Below are 17,099 nucleotides of genomic sequence, written 5' to 3'. Positions count from 1 at the left end.
TTGAAGGTAATACCAAAACTATTTCGATGGACACATAGATACCGAAACTGACACAACTACTCTAAGGTTACATACACCACTTGTGGCAGACGTCATGGTGTTCTATAATTCGCATGACTTGGCGAAATTTACTTTGAGTTGCTCATTTCGATTTCAAACAGGCAAAGTTACAAAACAACTGATTCAGTGTTTTCGTTTCTCAAACGGACTTGTGTATCTTTAACACAAATACACAATGCGTGTATCTACACGAATCATTTGTAACAACAAAGATGTATTGAAGACGTGAATTCTTTCAGGGGTTTTAAATAGGTATGCAAGACAACTGCATTATAGCATTAAATTATATCATCCGTGTCGTTGTAGGACTCCAGGACTTCCAGTTGTCCAAAACTAAAACTGCGATATTAGATAACTCTTAAACAAGATGATTACTCGATATTAGAATGTGTATGTGTATTTCATTCGCGCACTGACTTAATATACTTAAACGAATGAATTATTACAGAGTTATTTTTCAAATGACACCGAATTAGCTTCAAACCAAACTCTCAGATGACTGCAGTTTTAAGAGTGATGTTTTCAGTCAATATTGTTCACATACATTGGATAGAATAATTAAATTTGTTAAAAAATGGTCGTTAAGTAGACATTTAATTAATTTAAGTCAACACTCTGCAGGTCTTATTTTGTTACATTTTTTCCGTGCGTCAAAATGTGAAAGGATAAAAACATTTCCTTATCGTAAATGAACACAATACTTCCTTTGAAAGACACGACACTTTTCAAGCGACTTCCACACGATGATTTTAAAAGTGAAATGCACAAAAAAACCCATAAAACAACCAAAATATCACAGACTACAAATTTCAATTTTACACAAAATAATGTTTATTAAAGCAACAACATAATTTATATCATAAATATAATTATTTACAATAAATAGTATGATAAAATATTTAACGCATGTATCACAGTTTATATGAGGACGATCCCTATTTGTATCCTGAATAATCTTTAGTTATCTTCATCCTGACAACCAGCTTGAGTTCACGATATTGGAACATCTATTGCTTTTTGGTAAGTTATATTGACCATAAAGAATTCAAACATAACGAACATTTCATGAGATAAGAAAGGATGCCAGAGTGACTAAAGATTATTTCGAGAAAACAAAATGTGCTTTCTTTAATAACATTTAACTTAAAACTCATACGGATGTCCCTGTACCAAACGTGGCTACAATGGTAACACACAGGATTCCGGATATTTTGATTGCCTTTCTGTGTTGATAATTTGATTGTTGATAAATTTCTGTGAAATACTGTACTGTTTGCATATTTCCGAAATCATAAAAATTAAAAAAAAATAATTGCTCGGATTTCTTTAATATCAGGTAGAACATGAGTACCGGCTTTAAGACTTGGCAATACATCGAGATATGCAAATAATATGCAAATCATATGCATACATTTCCGATATCGAAGTTTAAATCGTACGTGGGATTTCATAATCAGCTTTCCATACTTGTACATTTCCCCCTTCTGAAATCAGACTCCCTTGTAAACGAGAAGTGTAACGCCTTTAAATTTATTTAGGAGAGAAGTAATTTCGGGAAAGGAAAGAGGCTTATCAAATCCAGTTAAACAGATATGATTTTTTATTATTTAGCGTGGACTAGATAATGTTGATCAAGTAGGATTTTGTTGTTCATACCAAGTACGGGACCTTTGACCTGTGTCACATTCTATCCATATTGAAATAACATATATGACGGGACCATAGTAACTAGAAAAAATATGATATAACACATAGATATATTTTAAAGCAAAACGTAATGTTAGACTTCAAACAGAAATAACAGATTAGATTTGATAATTGATTATGATTGTTCATCCAAAATCAGGATATACGAGGTATATGTTTTGAGCATGCAAACAATGGTGTCTTAGTAAGACATATACATGTGTGTTAGATGATTTCACACGTGAACAATTTATTTGTACAACAGTGTCCTGCAATGCAATTGCAGCACAATATGTTCTTATCATGGGATAACACAACTTTCATATTCATCTACGGTTAATTTACTTTTAAAATAAATTTACTTCCTTTTTGTACAGATTTTATTTCTTGAAGTTTCAAGATATTATCGCATCTTTTTCATTAAAAATAATAATCAGGCATATTTTCATCACATTTGAAAAAAAAAAAAAAAAAAAAAAAAAAACATGGTTTAAATATTTTAAACTAGCAAATAATCATCATTAACGAAACAAAGTTCATGATATTTAAACATGAATAATATTGAACAATACTGAATTGGTATTCTGTTTTAACGATAACAAGTCCCTCCCTGATGTTGCATATAAGTTGTTTATCGCGGCAGTGCTATTTTCACTTTCGTGGTAAGATAGACCTACGAATTCAACAGTACAGTGAAAATTTTAACTGAAATTAGCGCAATTCCACACTGAGCATAAAACGTTTTGTTTCCTAATTATTGTGAAATAACACTGCGCGACTTCGAAGCTTTATACAAGTATTCAAATGCATAATATGAAAATAGAGATTTTTCTAATGGAATTGCATGGCACCAATTACCGCTATCACTTTCTTGCATTATACTTATTTTCGTTTAGCACTTTGACATCAGATATAACAATAATAAATAAGCATATGAAACAACTCTCCTTAATTCAATCATTCAAAACATTCACATCTTATGGCATCTAGTATGCAATGAAAAATGAATTTAGATTTAAAAAATCAAGAAATATGGGGAAAAATATTCTCGAAGATATATTGCTGGATATAATGAATGACATCAGCAGCAGCTTCCGATTTTATCCTTATTAGATGCCACTATTTTCTTATTTTCGCTATCTGTCAGTATTTCGCGATATAAAAGTCTACTAGAAAAATACGAATGAACTGTCGACAATCTCTGTATATAGAATTCGTAAAATAACTTAGATGATGATGATGATGATGATGATGATGATGATGATGATGATGATGATGATGATGATGATGATGACGATAATGATGATAATGATGATGATGACGATGATTGAGACTAGGTCTACGTTCAGAAATGATTAAACGATGAAGAGGGCCTAGTAAGTTGTCAGAACTTGTGCCCAATCCCTTTGATTGTTTTTTGAATCAATAAAATATATTTGAACCATTAAATGATGAGCACACTTCTATCGATAAAGTATTATCTGTCGGCCACCGCCGAACAACCAGGACTATACCATGTTTGCGGAAGAAAATCACTTTAGGGTTCTGAACCGTATAAATAATCTTATCTTATAAGCTCTTTTCAGAATCAACAAACATCCCATGCACTCTACAGATGGTAGCAATATTTACGTATCCAATAATACAATCTATTCATTAACATCCTTCAAATAACATGCCATAAAATGTCCGCTTTTAGACTTGAGGACTTAAAGTTTTTTCTTCACATTGCTTCATAAAAACTTAACAACTCTTAACGTACTTAATTATCGACTTTGTCTAGTACATTAGTTAGGCGTAGTAGCCGACTATCGATGTATTTCATACATTTTTGTCGCCTTCACTCTAATGCAGATTCATGACGTTGTGTCCTTAATTGTTGCAGCGTGCAGTGAAGACACAATTTGAGCTGAATACTAGTATCAATTGTTCAACAAATTCACTCGAATCATTCACAAGCAAAGCACAAAACAATGTCTCATAACAATTCGTCTGTGTATTCGATTCTATACTGAAACACGGGAACGTCTACCTCGTCCTCCAGCACGTGACCAAGAAGCGTGAAATAGTAGTTCCCCTCCCTTGGCAGGGAGATATGGAACGTCTCCGCATTCTCATTGTCTCTTATTTCCTCGTCAATACAATCTACCAAGGCGTCCGAATCGATCTCGGGGCCTGGTCCCGAGTAGTCCAGCTGTGGAATCACTGCAACATTCTGTAACAATACAGTTATACTTAGCTTTCCATCGTAAGTTCGAATCACTGCCTTCATGTTCAGCGGTCGGATGTTGAAGTGAAACATTGCAGGCCAGGTCTTAACGGTTTCTTCGAATACCTCCAGCGATATGGGGTTGTTCATTAAATGCCATTTCTTGTCTTTTGGAAAGTGTGATAGGACGAACTCATCTGGTGATGTTAGAAAATAGTGGTCCATGAAGAATTTTTCTTTTCGTGATCCATAAGCTGGATCAACAAACCTGTACTGACCGTCAATGTTAATTGCGTTCCAGGTATGCTGGCACTTGGAAGTTTGTACTGTGTTTCCGGGCAAGAAATCTTTGTTCTTTACATAACCATCTATCTTTTCACACTTAACCCCAGTCGCTCTGCAGAACAAAATAACGTACGTTTAATCCAGATATTTAAGTATGATTAACATTGCCATCAGCTTAGTTTCTTATGTATCTATTGGCTGTATAGGGCAAAAACATCATTTTCAGTCAAAGACTCGGATGTGTGAAAAATAAATACATAATTTTTTAACCTTACAATAAACTTATCATCAATGTTTACTTACTTGCAAAGATCAGTATACAGCTGGGCATATGTTATTTTCTTGTCCACAAGCTGTTTTAGTTTTCCAGAAGGCGTATTCTTTCCTTTGCTAGATCTAGCATATTTGGCGATTCCCAGGTTGGTCAACCAGTAGTATAAAGCATGCGCCTTGTGCTGTTGTGACGTCAGACCCTTCGTTATAGCAGCAGCCAAACTCTTCATATCGTTATGTAAGTCAGCATTTACCTGTGGTGGTACAAATACAGATGTTGTCATTGTCGCTGATTTATATCTCAATGTATTGTTTTTTTCTCTCTCTTTAACACTATCCATATTACGTAACTGCATTATAGGCAATGAGAAATACTATTATTGAAAAGTCTGCGCTGATTTAGGACCCTGCCAATCAATGCAGATTTCAAAATCGATCCAAAATTAACATCTATAAAACAAAATTACAACATTACTACGCTTACCTTTCCAAGTCTGTCTCTCATTTCGGAAGACTCAGTGATGCAAGCTTCATCGATATCGTCCGTCTCTTTTGCGACTTCCGAACTTGAGTAACTTGAGTAACTTCCTGACGACATACTCACAGCTATGCCACTGTCCGGCCGACTCTTCACGCTGAACTTACCCTCGATCTGTTTACCAAGCAGACATTATATAATTCAAACATTTTATCGTGTATCTGAAAGGACTCTAAGCACATAAATTTGTTTAATGTCTTATTTAGAATATTTATTGCGGCAGAATATCGATTACACTTTTCAGATCTGCCGCGTTAAAAATGTTATGTTTCACACTTTAAATCTGCCTTTTCAGTTATCATTCTATCTTCATGCTAATTCTTTTAGTTGTAAAATACATTTTAATGTAGGTAATAAATTCTCATGTTTATATACCAAATTTTGTTTCTAGTAATAATTCGCAATAAGTGTTTTCCAATCTGTTACTTATGAGCTTTACCTTGTGACTATACAATGGTGTGTATATGTCTGTACTTTTTTAAGATCGACGTTTACAAACCAAAATATAGTGGTACTTTTCGAACATTTTGCATTGATGAAACATCAGATTTTGTGATGAATCTGTTATTTACCTCCTCGACCTTTGGCATGGTGTTTTCTTCCACACCCTCAGACAGAGGTTCCATATGAGATAAACCATGAACCTGAGTCTGTCCCGACCGCCGTCTCGAGGTCACTGCACGTGGTGCATTTCTACGTGCGGAACTCTGTAACGAAATAAGAAAATTTTTTGAAAAATCCAAATGTCGGTTTGTCAGGTGAAAAAACCCAGAAACAAACAAGAAATATAAAGGACTGGTTCAATATGCTTTCTACATATTCAAAATAGGGACTGCAATAATATAATAAAATCGTTATGGCAAAGTTATGTAATACACAAAAGTAGAAATTGTTAAACCAGATATATGACACCGTATCTTCTGCAAAGTACAGGATATGTGGACCTGAAAACATACAACAACTGATTCTTTGCGGGGGCGCTGAAACATTAATCAATAACTTTTAATACTGGGAACATCAATATCCTAATGGGTGCCTCTGTATTTCAATGCTTATAGTACAAACGGGGCTTATGATCGTAACACAAAGGATTTATGTAGTTAAACAATGCATTAAAATTCCGTTGGTTTTGACGCCAATTTAACGTGGTAATGACAAAGTATATTATTTTGTCATTGGTTCAGTACAGTGGTGCTACAACAGAAATATCAACGACAACAAAGAATCACATAGAAATGCGCAGTGACTAATGAATGAAAATTATTTATGCATCTCTAGTTAAAAGTACTGCTATGTTTCACAAATGTAATCAACCGAAAACACATTGACATTACACCCTTACTGCCAATAAACTAACCATTTCCGTGATAAATGGTGCTATTTATCACGGATATGGAGAACATATGATGCTGAGTGTATAACACTATGTGATATGTAATGTTCACATTAATGTAACTTGCCTTAAATAGAAGCAATTGAAAATGTCTTCTTGAAATATTATAATATATCCAACTGTGTAGACAAAACACTATGGAATACTTCACGAATAGCAATCCAGTTACCAAGATCATTATAATTACATGGATTTCTCTTTAAAATGAACCTGTTAGTCTAAGCCAACTTGTTGATTAATTATAATTTAAGATATAACAACTTCCGACTAATTTCAATTGGCGGTTTGTTCACTATGTGTAAGACACATGTGTTCAATTCGTTAACTACTTTTTTATACTGTAAATATATTCAGATTTTGCTAAACAATATAACATTGGACTCCAAATGAACTCACTTCTGTAGAATATGTAAATATGAAAGAGTCTTAAAGTTTCTATTGAATATTGTGTTGATCAGGATTAAGTGTGTGACCGGACCATCTAGTTACCTTTAAGCTGGATCAAATTCACTTTAACACAACACTGGAAAATCTAAGTACATTTATTCGTGTATATGTCCTAATGTAATCATGATGTACACAAAGACAACGTTGGCGGCCTGTAAACATTGTATTGATATCGTGTAGATGTCGTGCATATATTGAACATTGAAATGTCAAATTATAGGCTAAATACTAAAGTAAACCTTGCCATTAGGCTGTAAAAAGTGTCACGCTTATATGTTGAACCTACTCGCTAATGTATAAAATTCTTAGTGTTTTCATTCCCACACGTGCTAAAGGAAATTTCGATTAAATATTTTATGAAACTTCTGTCTAATTTCTTTGATTAACGGTGATAAACCTATCATATTAAAGTAAAGATACTTACCGGCATAATGAGAACTTCACAAGCCATACTATCAGTATGAACAATTCCCAATCACAACTTAAATTGAATTTAAAAGTGTTATTCTAATTCTTATGTTTGTTAAAACCCAAGTATCATTATCCACAGTTGAAGCTAGAATAACTTTGTTTACATTACGTCTATCCACAACCGATTGCATCGAAAGTAATTCAACACAGAACATATCCCTGCTTTTTATACAGACACGTCCGCACGGCTGATAAATTTCAATTAAAGTCATCCATCCTTGTTTGTATAAAAATAGTGAGTAACACCAAAGTGTGGGGTCCCTAAACACTCAGACTCATACACTTCATTTCGTCACTGCCGTCATAAATTACATTTTCGCTTAATTTACAATACACAATGACAGGTCATTTCTCTTTTGTTGCGGGGGGGCACTCCATAACAGAACGGAACCTACTCCAATATAACTCTTCGATATATATCGTTAATGTAGGGGAGGTGCCTAACCTTCCCTGTGGTGACCCTCGACCCCCACTCACTGTGACGTAGGAACAAAGACAGCCAGAATTTGATAAGTTACCCGGAACACAGACGTTTGTATACAATATACTATTTCACTCTCCCAGGTATTTAAAAATGGGTCATAGATTGATAAAGAAATATATATGAATATTGATATCAAGGTGTATTGTTGTCTTTATGTCATGTCATATGATAAGGTACCTTTTAATAATTTCCTCGTAGTATTGTTATTCAAAGAATATTCATTCGATTCATAATATTAATTAACAATGTAGTCGAAGGTCTGTCTACCAAATTGAAATTGTAAATGTGCAAACCAGCTGTTTTACAATTCTGTGCCTTGTACGTTACATTTTATTTCAATCAATAACTGGAATCGGGCAATTTATAAAAGAATTTTTCATTCGTAAGTTTAACTTTTATTATATTACCTAATTGTCAGTATCTTCAAAAAATCAAAAGTTGATTAAAATCGAGAATTTACCATTGCAAAAAATCAGTTTTATCAACAGAATTAAACATAAGCAGCTGCAGAAAACATTCCAATTTTTTTTTCAAAATTGGCAAGATCATTTAGTTCAAACGATGTTGTCATGCTTATTCAAATACCAGTTACGTGAGACAGACTGTACCTTAATCCATTAAACAATCGACACCGTTGTTTGAAGTCTGATGTAATGCTAATATACCTAGTAATAACGGAATCGGTAACACGTTTCATTGTCCGTCAGATTTATGTGATGTTACGTATCCACTAACACGACCGAATAGGTACACCTTATCACCTGATGTGGGATATTAATTCTCTAAAACGTACCCATGGCCCATATCATTCCCTTTGATGGTATGCTGTTATCTGGTCAAAATTCACAAGAAACTATTCCGATATTGATTTCATTATACAATTTGTAACTAAAACTTTTCAAAAACCCTAAAAGTTATATTTAACAGAAAAACACGTTCAAAGCAACCATAAATTGGTGTCAAGTGAAGTTAGTTTCTATAATAAGTTGTACTGATAATATACCAACACTGCATTTTACCATAACGAAATAGGATCCAATGTCGACTTAAGTGACCTTGACATAAGGACATTCAATTAACAGTCTTGTGATGCTGTGTACACTACTCAGCATTTCAATTACTGCGTTGACCAAGTGGTCTATTTAGTTGTTAACAAACAAACGTTCGACTGGTACTTGTTCAACAGATCAATTTTTTATTGAATAGAGTGGGAGTAAGTTTTCGTGTATTTAGCGGACAAATATTTAGTTCCCTGGATTTTTATTGTCTTTTGAATAATAGCAATCACTATCGACAATTTAAAAAGTATGGCAATCGTAGTAATTAAACGCTTTTAGTGTGAAACAGATAAGGATCATGTATGGACAACCAAAATGACCACACCCTTATGAATATTCATGAGAGGTGATTTATGAGGTTAATACAAGCATAATCAATGACTAGGTAATTATGATGAATTAAAAAAAAGTTTTATTTGAACGAAAGTTGTGTTAAACAAAAGGGCAATCGATACTCTGGTTCTGTGCTGTTTTAGCTTACAGACCAATTCCCCAAATAATGACTGTAATTTGCTAGTGTGAATGGCAGACCACAGTAACACTTAGTGCTAAAGGTATATTTTTATTAAACATTTATATATGTGTGATTATCTTTTTTTTCAAATATTTGACTTGTCTTTCACATGCGCTTACGTTTGTGGTAGTTCCGATTTTTATCTTCTCTGTTTCTCGCTTTACTTGACGTGAATAATGTAGAATCATTTAAAAGTAACATTACAGTTGTGATAATTATGTGAATGAATCAGAAAGGTTTTTACAGAACAACTGTTTTAATGTAGTTCAATCTAATTTACCTCCCACAATCACCACGGTTCTGTTCGGTGAATCGGAACTGTATACAAGTACAGCACTAAGCTTGACATAGCGTTCATATCAAATAAGCTGATAACAAGGGAAAATCGAATTCGTTTAAATTCACGCTTATTATGGCGAGTAAAATCCCACTTGGCCATTTGATATTTCATTGATGGTTGAATTATTCTTCAGAAAAAAACTAGTCAATAATTCATGCCTAATTAAGTAAGATCCCTACAACAATCATATGAGATATCATTTTTTAATGTCATTATTCAAGTGATCTTTTAGGTAAGATATCACATCATGACACTTTTCATCATATATCTGAAAATATGAACTTCTGTTCTCATGGATAGAAATTCATTTGTCATTTTAATTTGCTATTTCATATTAGGAAATATATCAATTAATTTATCTACAGAACTGCATTGTGTGTTTTCTATGTAGGTTTGACATACATATGTCTAAATCACAATGTACGTTAACGCTTCCACCCATTTAGATAGTAAAACGTAGTATTTGATTATCATAACAATTACTACTTGTATGCTTCTTCATAATGAATAGTCCTGCTCATAGAAGGCTATGTTAAACTTTGTCACGCTTTGGTAAGGTATGTTAATAACGTATGATAACAAAGACAATGCATCTACTATATCATGACCGTAACATGATACGTTCCACTGCACATCACTGATCAAACTTACCTAAATTATCAGGAAAATTTGATAAAATTAATTTCGATGATAATGGAGATATTTTTGCTATTTTACCTTTCAGGAGATAAGACAAAAGACACATACGTAAATAGCATAAAGGAGGAATTGTTTGATACAGCACAGTTAATAAACATTTCCAGAAAATTTAACTGATTGAAATCAATACACGAAGAAATTAATTATTTACATCAGCAGCAATATACATGTTCTTCATCACCGACTTTCTAGGGCACGCGGAACATTAAAATAATGTACCAGAAGACCTTTTTATCTGTGTCAAGGATTATCAATATTTAGAGGTTTCATAATTTATAAAATTGAGGATTTAACAACTAACTTCACCATGAACTATTTTCGCTGTACATGTCATAACGTCTTCAAGAAATTCTTAACAATGGATTTATATATATATATATATATTTGTATTTTTATCTCATGCATTTCAACATGTTGTATAGAGAATTGAAAGCATTAAACACGCGTATGTTAATAGGACAATTATGTACCTGTAACGGATAAAGTAACGTGTAGGTCCTCTATATTTGCTACCGAAAGAAAATACTAGTATACTTTAGCTTACCTTACAACTCTCTCATGATTTAAATCACATGTCATCAGTATTTTCGATACGTACATTCGTTTGTTGGTAGGTGCATAGCCTGCCATTTCTCGCAGGTTAGACGTGAAATATGACATCTGAATGGCATGGAATTTTAGATATTGAATATCAGGGAAACTGGATTCAAAATTGTCTATAAAGTATTTTCAATTATAGAATACATTAACAAACTGATCGATATTAGAGTTTCAACAGTGGTGTTCGGATAGTTGTATGTAAACGACCAACCAGCCCATAAAGTATGTGGCTATTGTTTGGATAGACCACCGGGGTCTCGATCAGAAACGCCATATCAAACACGTCTGTAACATTAACTATACGGCTCAATAAGTTGATACTAAGGCACACACTAAAAGCCTATGATGAAGTGGAAGGTTGAGATTGACTGTATTAAAACGTTACAATCATAAACATGTAATAAGACATTCAATAAACATATCAAAATAAAAAGTAAATTAATTTATTTCAAATGTTAGACACCGATACCAATCTACATTTTGAATACACATTAGTGATATTTTCACATACCCTGTCAGAGATCAAGGTTACATGAATATGAATGGAACTTTACATTGCTGGTAAGCACAAACAAATCAAACTATTTTAAAATTTACAAACATTTAAAGCTATCATGTATTTTACGGGTAGATTATATTTCGTTTTTATCAATTTAAATATACTGATTAGTGACAGATATATTTATTAGCCTAGACGTGAGAAACACAGGCTATACGCATGTTTTATGAAGCTCGTCTAAATAGTGATTGTACTTTTACCTGTGATTACTGAGTGTAATGGTGTCCAGAAAGAATAATTACTTAACAGTGTGACTATCGAAAACATAATACACAACTGGCAATATTTCTATTTCTATTCTTTAAACAAAACACGAAGAGAAAAATACTTGCTTTTTAACATTCTCGTCTACCACGTGACATTTCTTTATTTATGAATGGATTTTTTTATGCCATTTGTTTCTTCGTGTTGTATTGAGTTTAGTTTGTCTCGTACAACAACAGAAATCAACAATGGTCTAAAGATTACTTGGAACGATGCCAAATATTCTAAAACTTAATCCAGATTATCTATTTAACAAAGTTTAACAGTAATTCATGATTTATGGTTATTGAAATATCATAAAGACTTTTCAATTATCATAAATAATTAAGCTTAATCATTTTATACCGCCAATCTCAATAACAAGGACAATTATTAGGAGGTTAAAATCACGAAAAATTTTCCACCCTGTATTTTTAAATTATTAACTCTTGCCAGTTAGATATCATCTGTATATATGTATAACTTATCAATGATTCATATTCCGTTCTGAACGTTATTATAATTATTTGTTTAAGATGTACAGTTTTAGAGTTTGTTAACTTATCCTCATCTTGTCAGTATAGCAGTCTCAGTATTTAGTGAACAAAAGACGCATATTCTAAACTTATATGCCATTACGAAAGAACATATATTGATGTTTCTGGGGTGATCGAATATCGCTAATCTCCTAGTGAATGCGGATTTGTTAATAGTTCATAAAACGGGACAAAGTTTGGAACAACATTAGTTTGTTGTTTCTAAAAGGATAACAACAGTTATGAATTCAAACAAATCAAACATAAAAAATACTACTCACCACTCGATTGTTGTTGAGTTTATCGTTGGAGCCCCACAGGTCTTCATACTCTGGTGAAGACACTGTGTACTTTCGGAAGTCTGGTTCACTCCTCCGGCTGAGGGTACTTCCGGCTGATGAGTTTTGGCTCCTGTATCCTTCCACGGCATCGTTGAGACTCCTGGTCCGAGTAAGTGGGGCGGGGCCTACTGTTATGGCCTGAACTCGGATAACGGACGTTTTCCTCATGTGTTCCAAGACTAGTGCTTCCAGGGATTCCCTTGATATTGCATCTTTAGTTAATCGCTCTTGAACGTTCTGTATGAAAGTCTTGTCAAGAAGCCTCAGTTCCTGTAAATACAGAGAATATATTCCACTTCAAATCATCATTCTGTCAGAGTAATACCACAATATCTTCCTTTTCTTCGAAAACGCCTTTGATTTAATTTCTATAATTCCTTGTCGACTTAGTACCGTCCGATTTAAAAAAAACAGTTTTCTCTTTATGATTTCTTTCCATTATTATAAAGAAGTATCCATTTATGAAATATGACCTCTCCCTTCGGTAAGTATATGACCACTACACGTTTATATCAACATATGACTATAATTTCACCATTCACCTGTATTATTCTTTAAAAGCTTCGTATAATACCTTAATCTCCGATAGTTGGCAAAGTACCAATCCAATTCAGTTTTGATACTCATGCAAGATATCACAATTACTAGAAATTGTGTTCCGACATCGAAACACGGAGCGCCATCAGTTATCCTCTGAAGCATACATGGAATACATCGCTCGGTACATGTTAGCTATAATCAGATTGCTGTCCAAACCATAACTAGCACTTGTGGTTATTACCAATGGGAAGCCCTCTGAATGATATTCCCCTGACTATTGTAAAAGACATAATAAGTACATAATTCAGTTGATTTTTAAATGAAAGGTGTTTTCACTTTGAACCACCAGAGCATAACACAAATTTTACCACTGAAAATAATAGTGAATATCTACCTGTTAACGATCCTTGCTCCGCATATTCACAATAAAAGGACATCAAAATGGCAGATTCACCTGTCCCGAGACTAGTGATCTCAATTAAATGCCATTAACCATAGCAGTGAAATATCCACCTCAACATATTGCTTTCGTCCACTTATGCTACTGATTAAGTTCTTTATAGCAAATGTAAATCAAACCTTTGAATCATAGTGACCAGAATGGTAAAGGAGTGGGTAATTATATGGGGAAGGTCTTATGGTGTGTACCGATTGTACACGACCGGGGTATAATCCGCTTAATCAACAACGGTCAATAGGCCATCAGGATGACGTATTCATGCCAAAATTATGTACAGTCTATCAAAATATTATCAGGAACGATTTACACTTACTTAAACTTCAATTATATGTAATCATCGTCTGAAAACGGAGCACAAAACTGCAAGTAAGGTTAAATTCTACATTGATACAATACAGAACGTGTAATTGTATACCCTCACCTCAGCTTTTATACAGCAGTCTGAACTACTAAACAAGTTTGTCAAACAAATATTGAATATCTCTTTTCATAGATGCAAATGCTCATTACCGGTGACAGGGGTTAGACATATTAGCGTTAGTTTTGTGTACCCAGTGCCCTGATCGTGTCCACTTCCTTATGTTACTTTCAGTTAATCTTTTGATATTTAACAAACGTTTTCCTTGTACAAACAATTTTCAGCAATTTATGAGTAGAAAAAAAATGCACGCCAGGGACGAACAATATCAACTACATAATACCTGTTTCGTATTGGTATGCATAGTGATATTGACATAACGATTATTTTCTTAAATCAAACAGAAAGAGCTGTCTCCTTAAACTGCGATGTGAACTGCATTATCAAAGAGATACATTTGAAAACAACTTTGGAAATCATTCAAATACGGGAGGTTAAAAGCTCAATGATTTATCAAGTATGATATCAAAACATTGTAATAATTTAGTAAATAAACACGTGCAATTATTATTGACCTCGGCATGACTTGATTATGAAAATTCTATAGTTAAACCATTCAGATGAAACTGTAGCTAATCAGTCATAAAATAATTTCCTATCTAATTTCTGTCACACAGGTTCTACGTGATATCAAAACAGTCCTTAAGAGGTCATTAGAGGAAGACAATGTGTGAGAATTCCAACAGAATTTTACTCTACGAGTATGTAATTGTTTCAGCATAATTAAAACATCCACCAAGCCAAACGTTTGCGTTGAATCAATATTACATTTTTTCAAGTAAAACAACATCGATTTCGAGCATGTGAAAGTATAAATATCATTTTCTACAGTTAAACAATGACAAACATCGGATCTTTGTTTGTTGTATTGATTAATGTTAAACAAATATCATTAAGTCAGGAGACGTAGAAGCAAAAATCGTAGATATTTTAAGAGAAACAGTTGTACGGTTATGTAACAGATAACATACATTGTAAATAAATCGTAACTGATAAAACTTGTCAAGAATGCATACCTTTGAAATATTAATATGATGGAAGAGAAACTTAATTGGTTCTATGAGTCATGTGTAGAAGAATCTATTTGATTCTTACAATTGTAAAGCAATAACGCACACCTCAGGGAATGACCTTACTTTAGCAAAGATAACTTTCACAGTTCCTATGGGGTCCCGGTAATCCGTTTAACTTTCAAAGCAGAAAATGAAAATATCATGACTAGTGATTACAAGGACAAGAGACAATATCGTTTAAGAAAACTATACCGATTTATGTTTTTATTAGAGACTTTTGACGTGATATGATTGGCTTCGTTATTCAAGTTTCATAACCGAAAATGTACTACAACAGAGAGAAAGTGTATGTAAGTGGATTTCTATACAATTCAATTATAACAATCTCTTAATATATGACTCTCTCGATGCCTGGGGCTCATATATGTTATAATTATTTACCAACACATTGAATCTATCACGGGAAGTACATCACTTAACCTATTTAACCAGCCAAAGAATGGATCAGATATATATATATACAAATCAAAAGCGAGGGGACACATGATATTGATTTAAAAAAGGACAAACACGTAGACATTGAAACAAAGAAAATATGATGTGATAACCAAACATTTTAATTGGATTGTAGTAAAAAATGGTGTCCTGTATTAATATTCGATAAATTCGTTTAACTTTCCGGTTGCGGATTATAACTGTATAACTCATTTGGTCAATCGGTCAATAGCGGATTAATGAATAAATATAGAGATTGTCAATGGCGTCGTTATTGGTAATAAGTAGTAACAATAGAACTTTTGGAAAAAGTTCAACATGGATTTCAAAAACGATGAAGTTTAGATGGTGGTCTAATTAACATTATGTATTATAGTCTTGTGTGTAATTTAAGTCCCAGGTCAGTGTTACTTTTATAGTTTAATTCAACGCATATTTCTGTTTACTTTTATGTGTGTACATTTCATCAAATTAAAAAAAAATCATTTTAGCTAAACGATTCAAAATACAGTTTTTTTCCACAATACTTTTATACTTTTATCTTTATTTGAGATTTTAAGAAATTTGATTCATAGAAGTTTTATTTTCACAAGCCTTGGCGAGCAAAAATAACAATTTCGAGACGAATTCGATAAAATCAAACATGAAATGAAAACCAGATATTTTCATCACATAAATCAGAACGCTTACATTTTGACAGGTCTTGAAGTCAAAATTTGATGGACAAAATCAAACTGAGGCAGTCATTTTTAATTCATGACATAACTAAATTGTCTATATAAAGACATCCAATCAATTTCTGACTATTGCAGCCAATGAAAAACGCTCCATGATATTACCCTGGTAACATATACACAATAATATTACACTGGAATTCACTAGAAAAGAGTCGGATTATTGTCTATAGCATTATTTAATCATATGGATTAAGGACGAACGACCTGTGATTACATGCTTTTTTTAGATTTGTTTGTATTACCACATTTATTTTCGTATTACAGCGAAGTTGTAAATATTAATGTTTTCTTTGAACTTGATACAAGCGTTGAAATGAAGTATACCGGCATTGATTGCGTTATCATAATGATTAACATGCATGTAAATTCACTGATATGTAGTTTATCTGACACATGGCTTATAGTAATTGAATGATACAGCCTACCTTATAAAGCTTTAATGATACATAAAAATATATTGTGACCTCCCTAGCGTGAATCAATTTTCATTTTATATCAATTCATTCTACGTCATTACACTGTAAATTGGGAAAAAATTAATAATCGACTTGAAGTGGACAGGCAAATAGCAGATTTTCTTTGTGTTGTGATTAAGCTTTCGTGATATACGATATATTCGTCGGTGTTAATAATAGAGGTTCATGCCATTAAATCATATTGATACATTCAGTGGATAAAAAATGTTTACTTACATATTATT

The 17,099-nt window shown here is 33.0% G+C and overlaps 1 protein-coding gene across 1 annotated transcript in view; it reads right to left on the bottom strand.

The window, feature by feature from the left end:
• Window positions 1-3,724: 3,724 nt before the first annotated feature.
• The window catches only part of LOC132555108 (uncharacterized), a 32,866-nt gene continuing 19,491 nt past the window's right edge, over window positions 3,725-17,099 (bottom strand). The window contains exons 7-11 of the mRNA XM_060219452.1: window positions 12,677-13,006; window positions 5,624-5,758; window positions 4,998-5,165; window positions 4,544-4,767; window positions 3,725-4,352 (exon numbers count right to left, since the gene is read on the bottom strand). Of these exons, the coding sequence (XP_060075435.1) occupies window positions 3,725-4,352; window positions 4,544-4,767; window positions 4,998-5,165; window positions 5,624-5,758; window positions 12,677-13,006 (1,485 nt within the window). The remainder of the gene's footprint in view (window positions 4,353-4,543; window positions 4,768-4,997; window positions 5,166-5,623; window positions 5,759-12,676; window positions 13,007-17,099) is intronic.

This window comes from Ylistrum balloti, unplaced genomic scaffold (assembly GCF_031769215.1).
Source record: "Ylistrum balloti isolate Yb309-2 unplaced genomic scaffold, AGI_CSIRO_Ybal_v1 Utg370452, whole genome shotgun sequence".
Lineage (NCBI taxonomy): Eukaryota > Metazoa > Mollusca > Bivalvia > Pectinida > Pectinidae > Ylistrum > Ylistrum balloti.
This window is presented reverse-complemented; position numbering and strand designations above follow the sequence as displayed.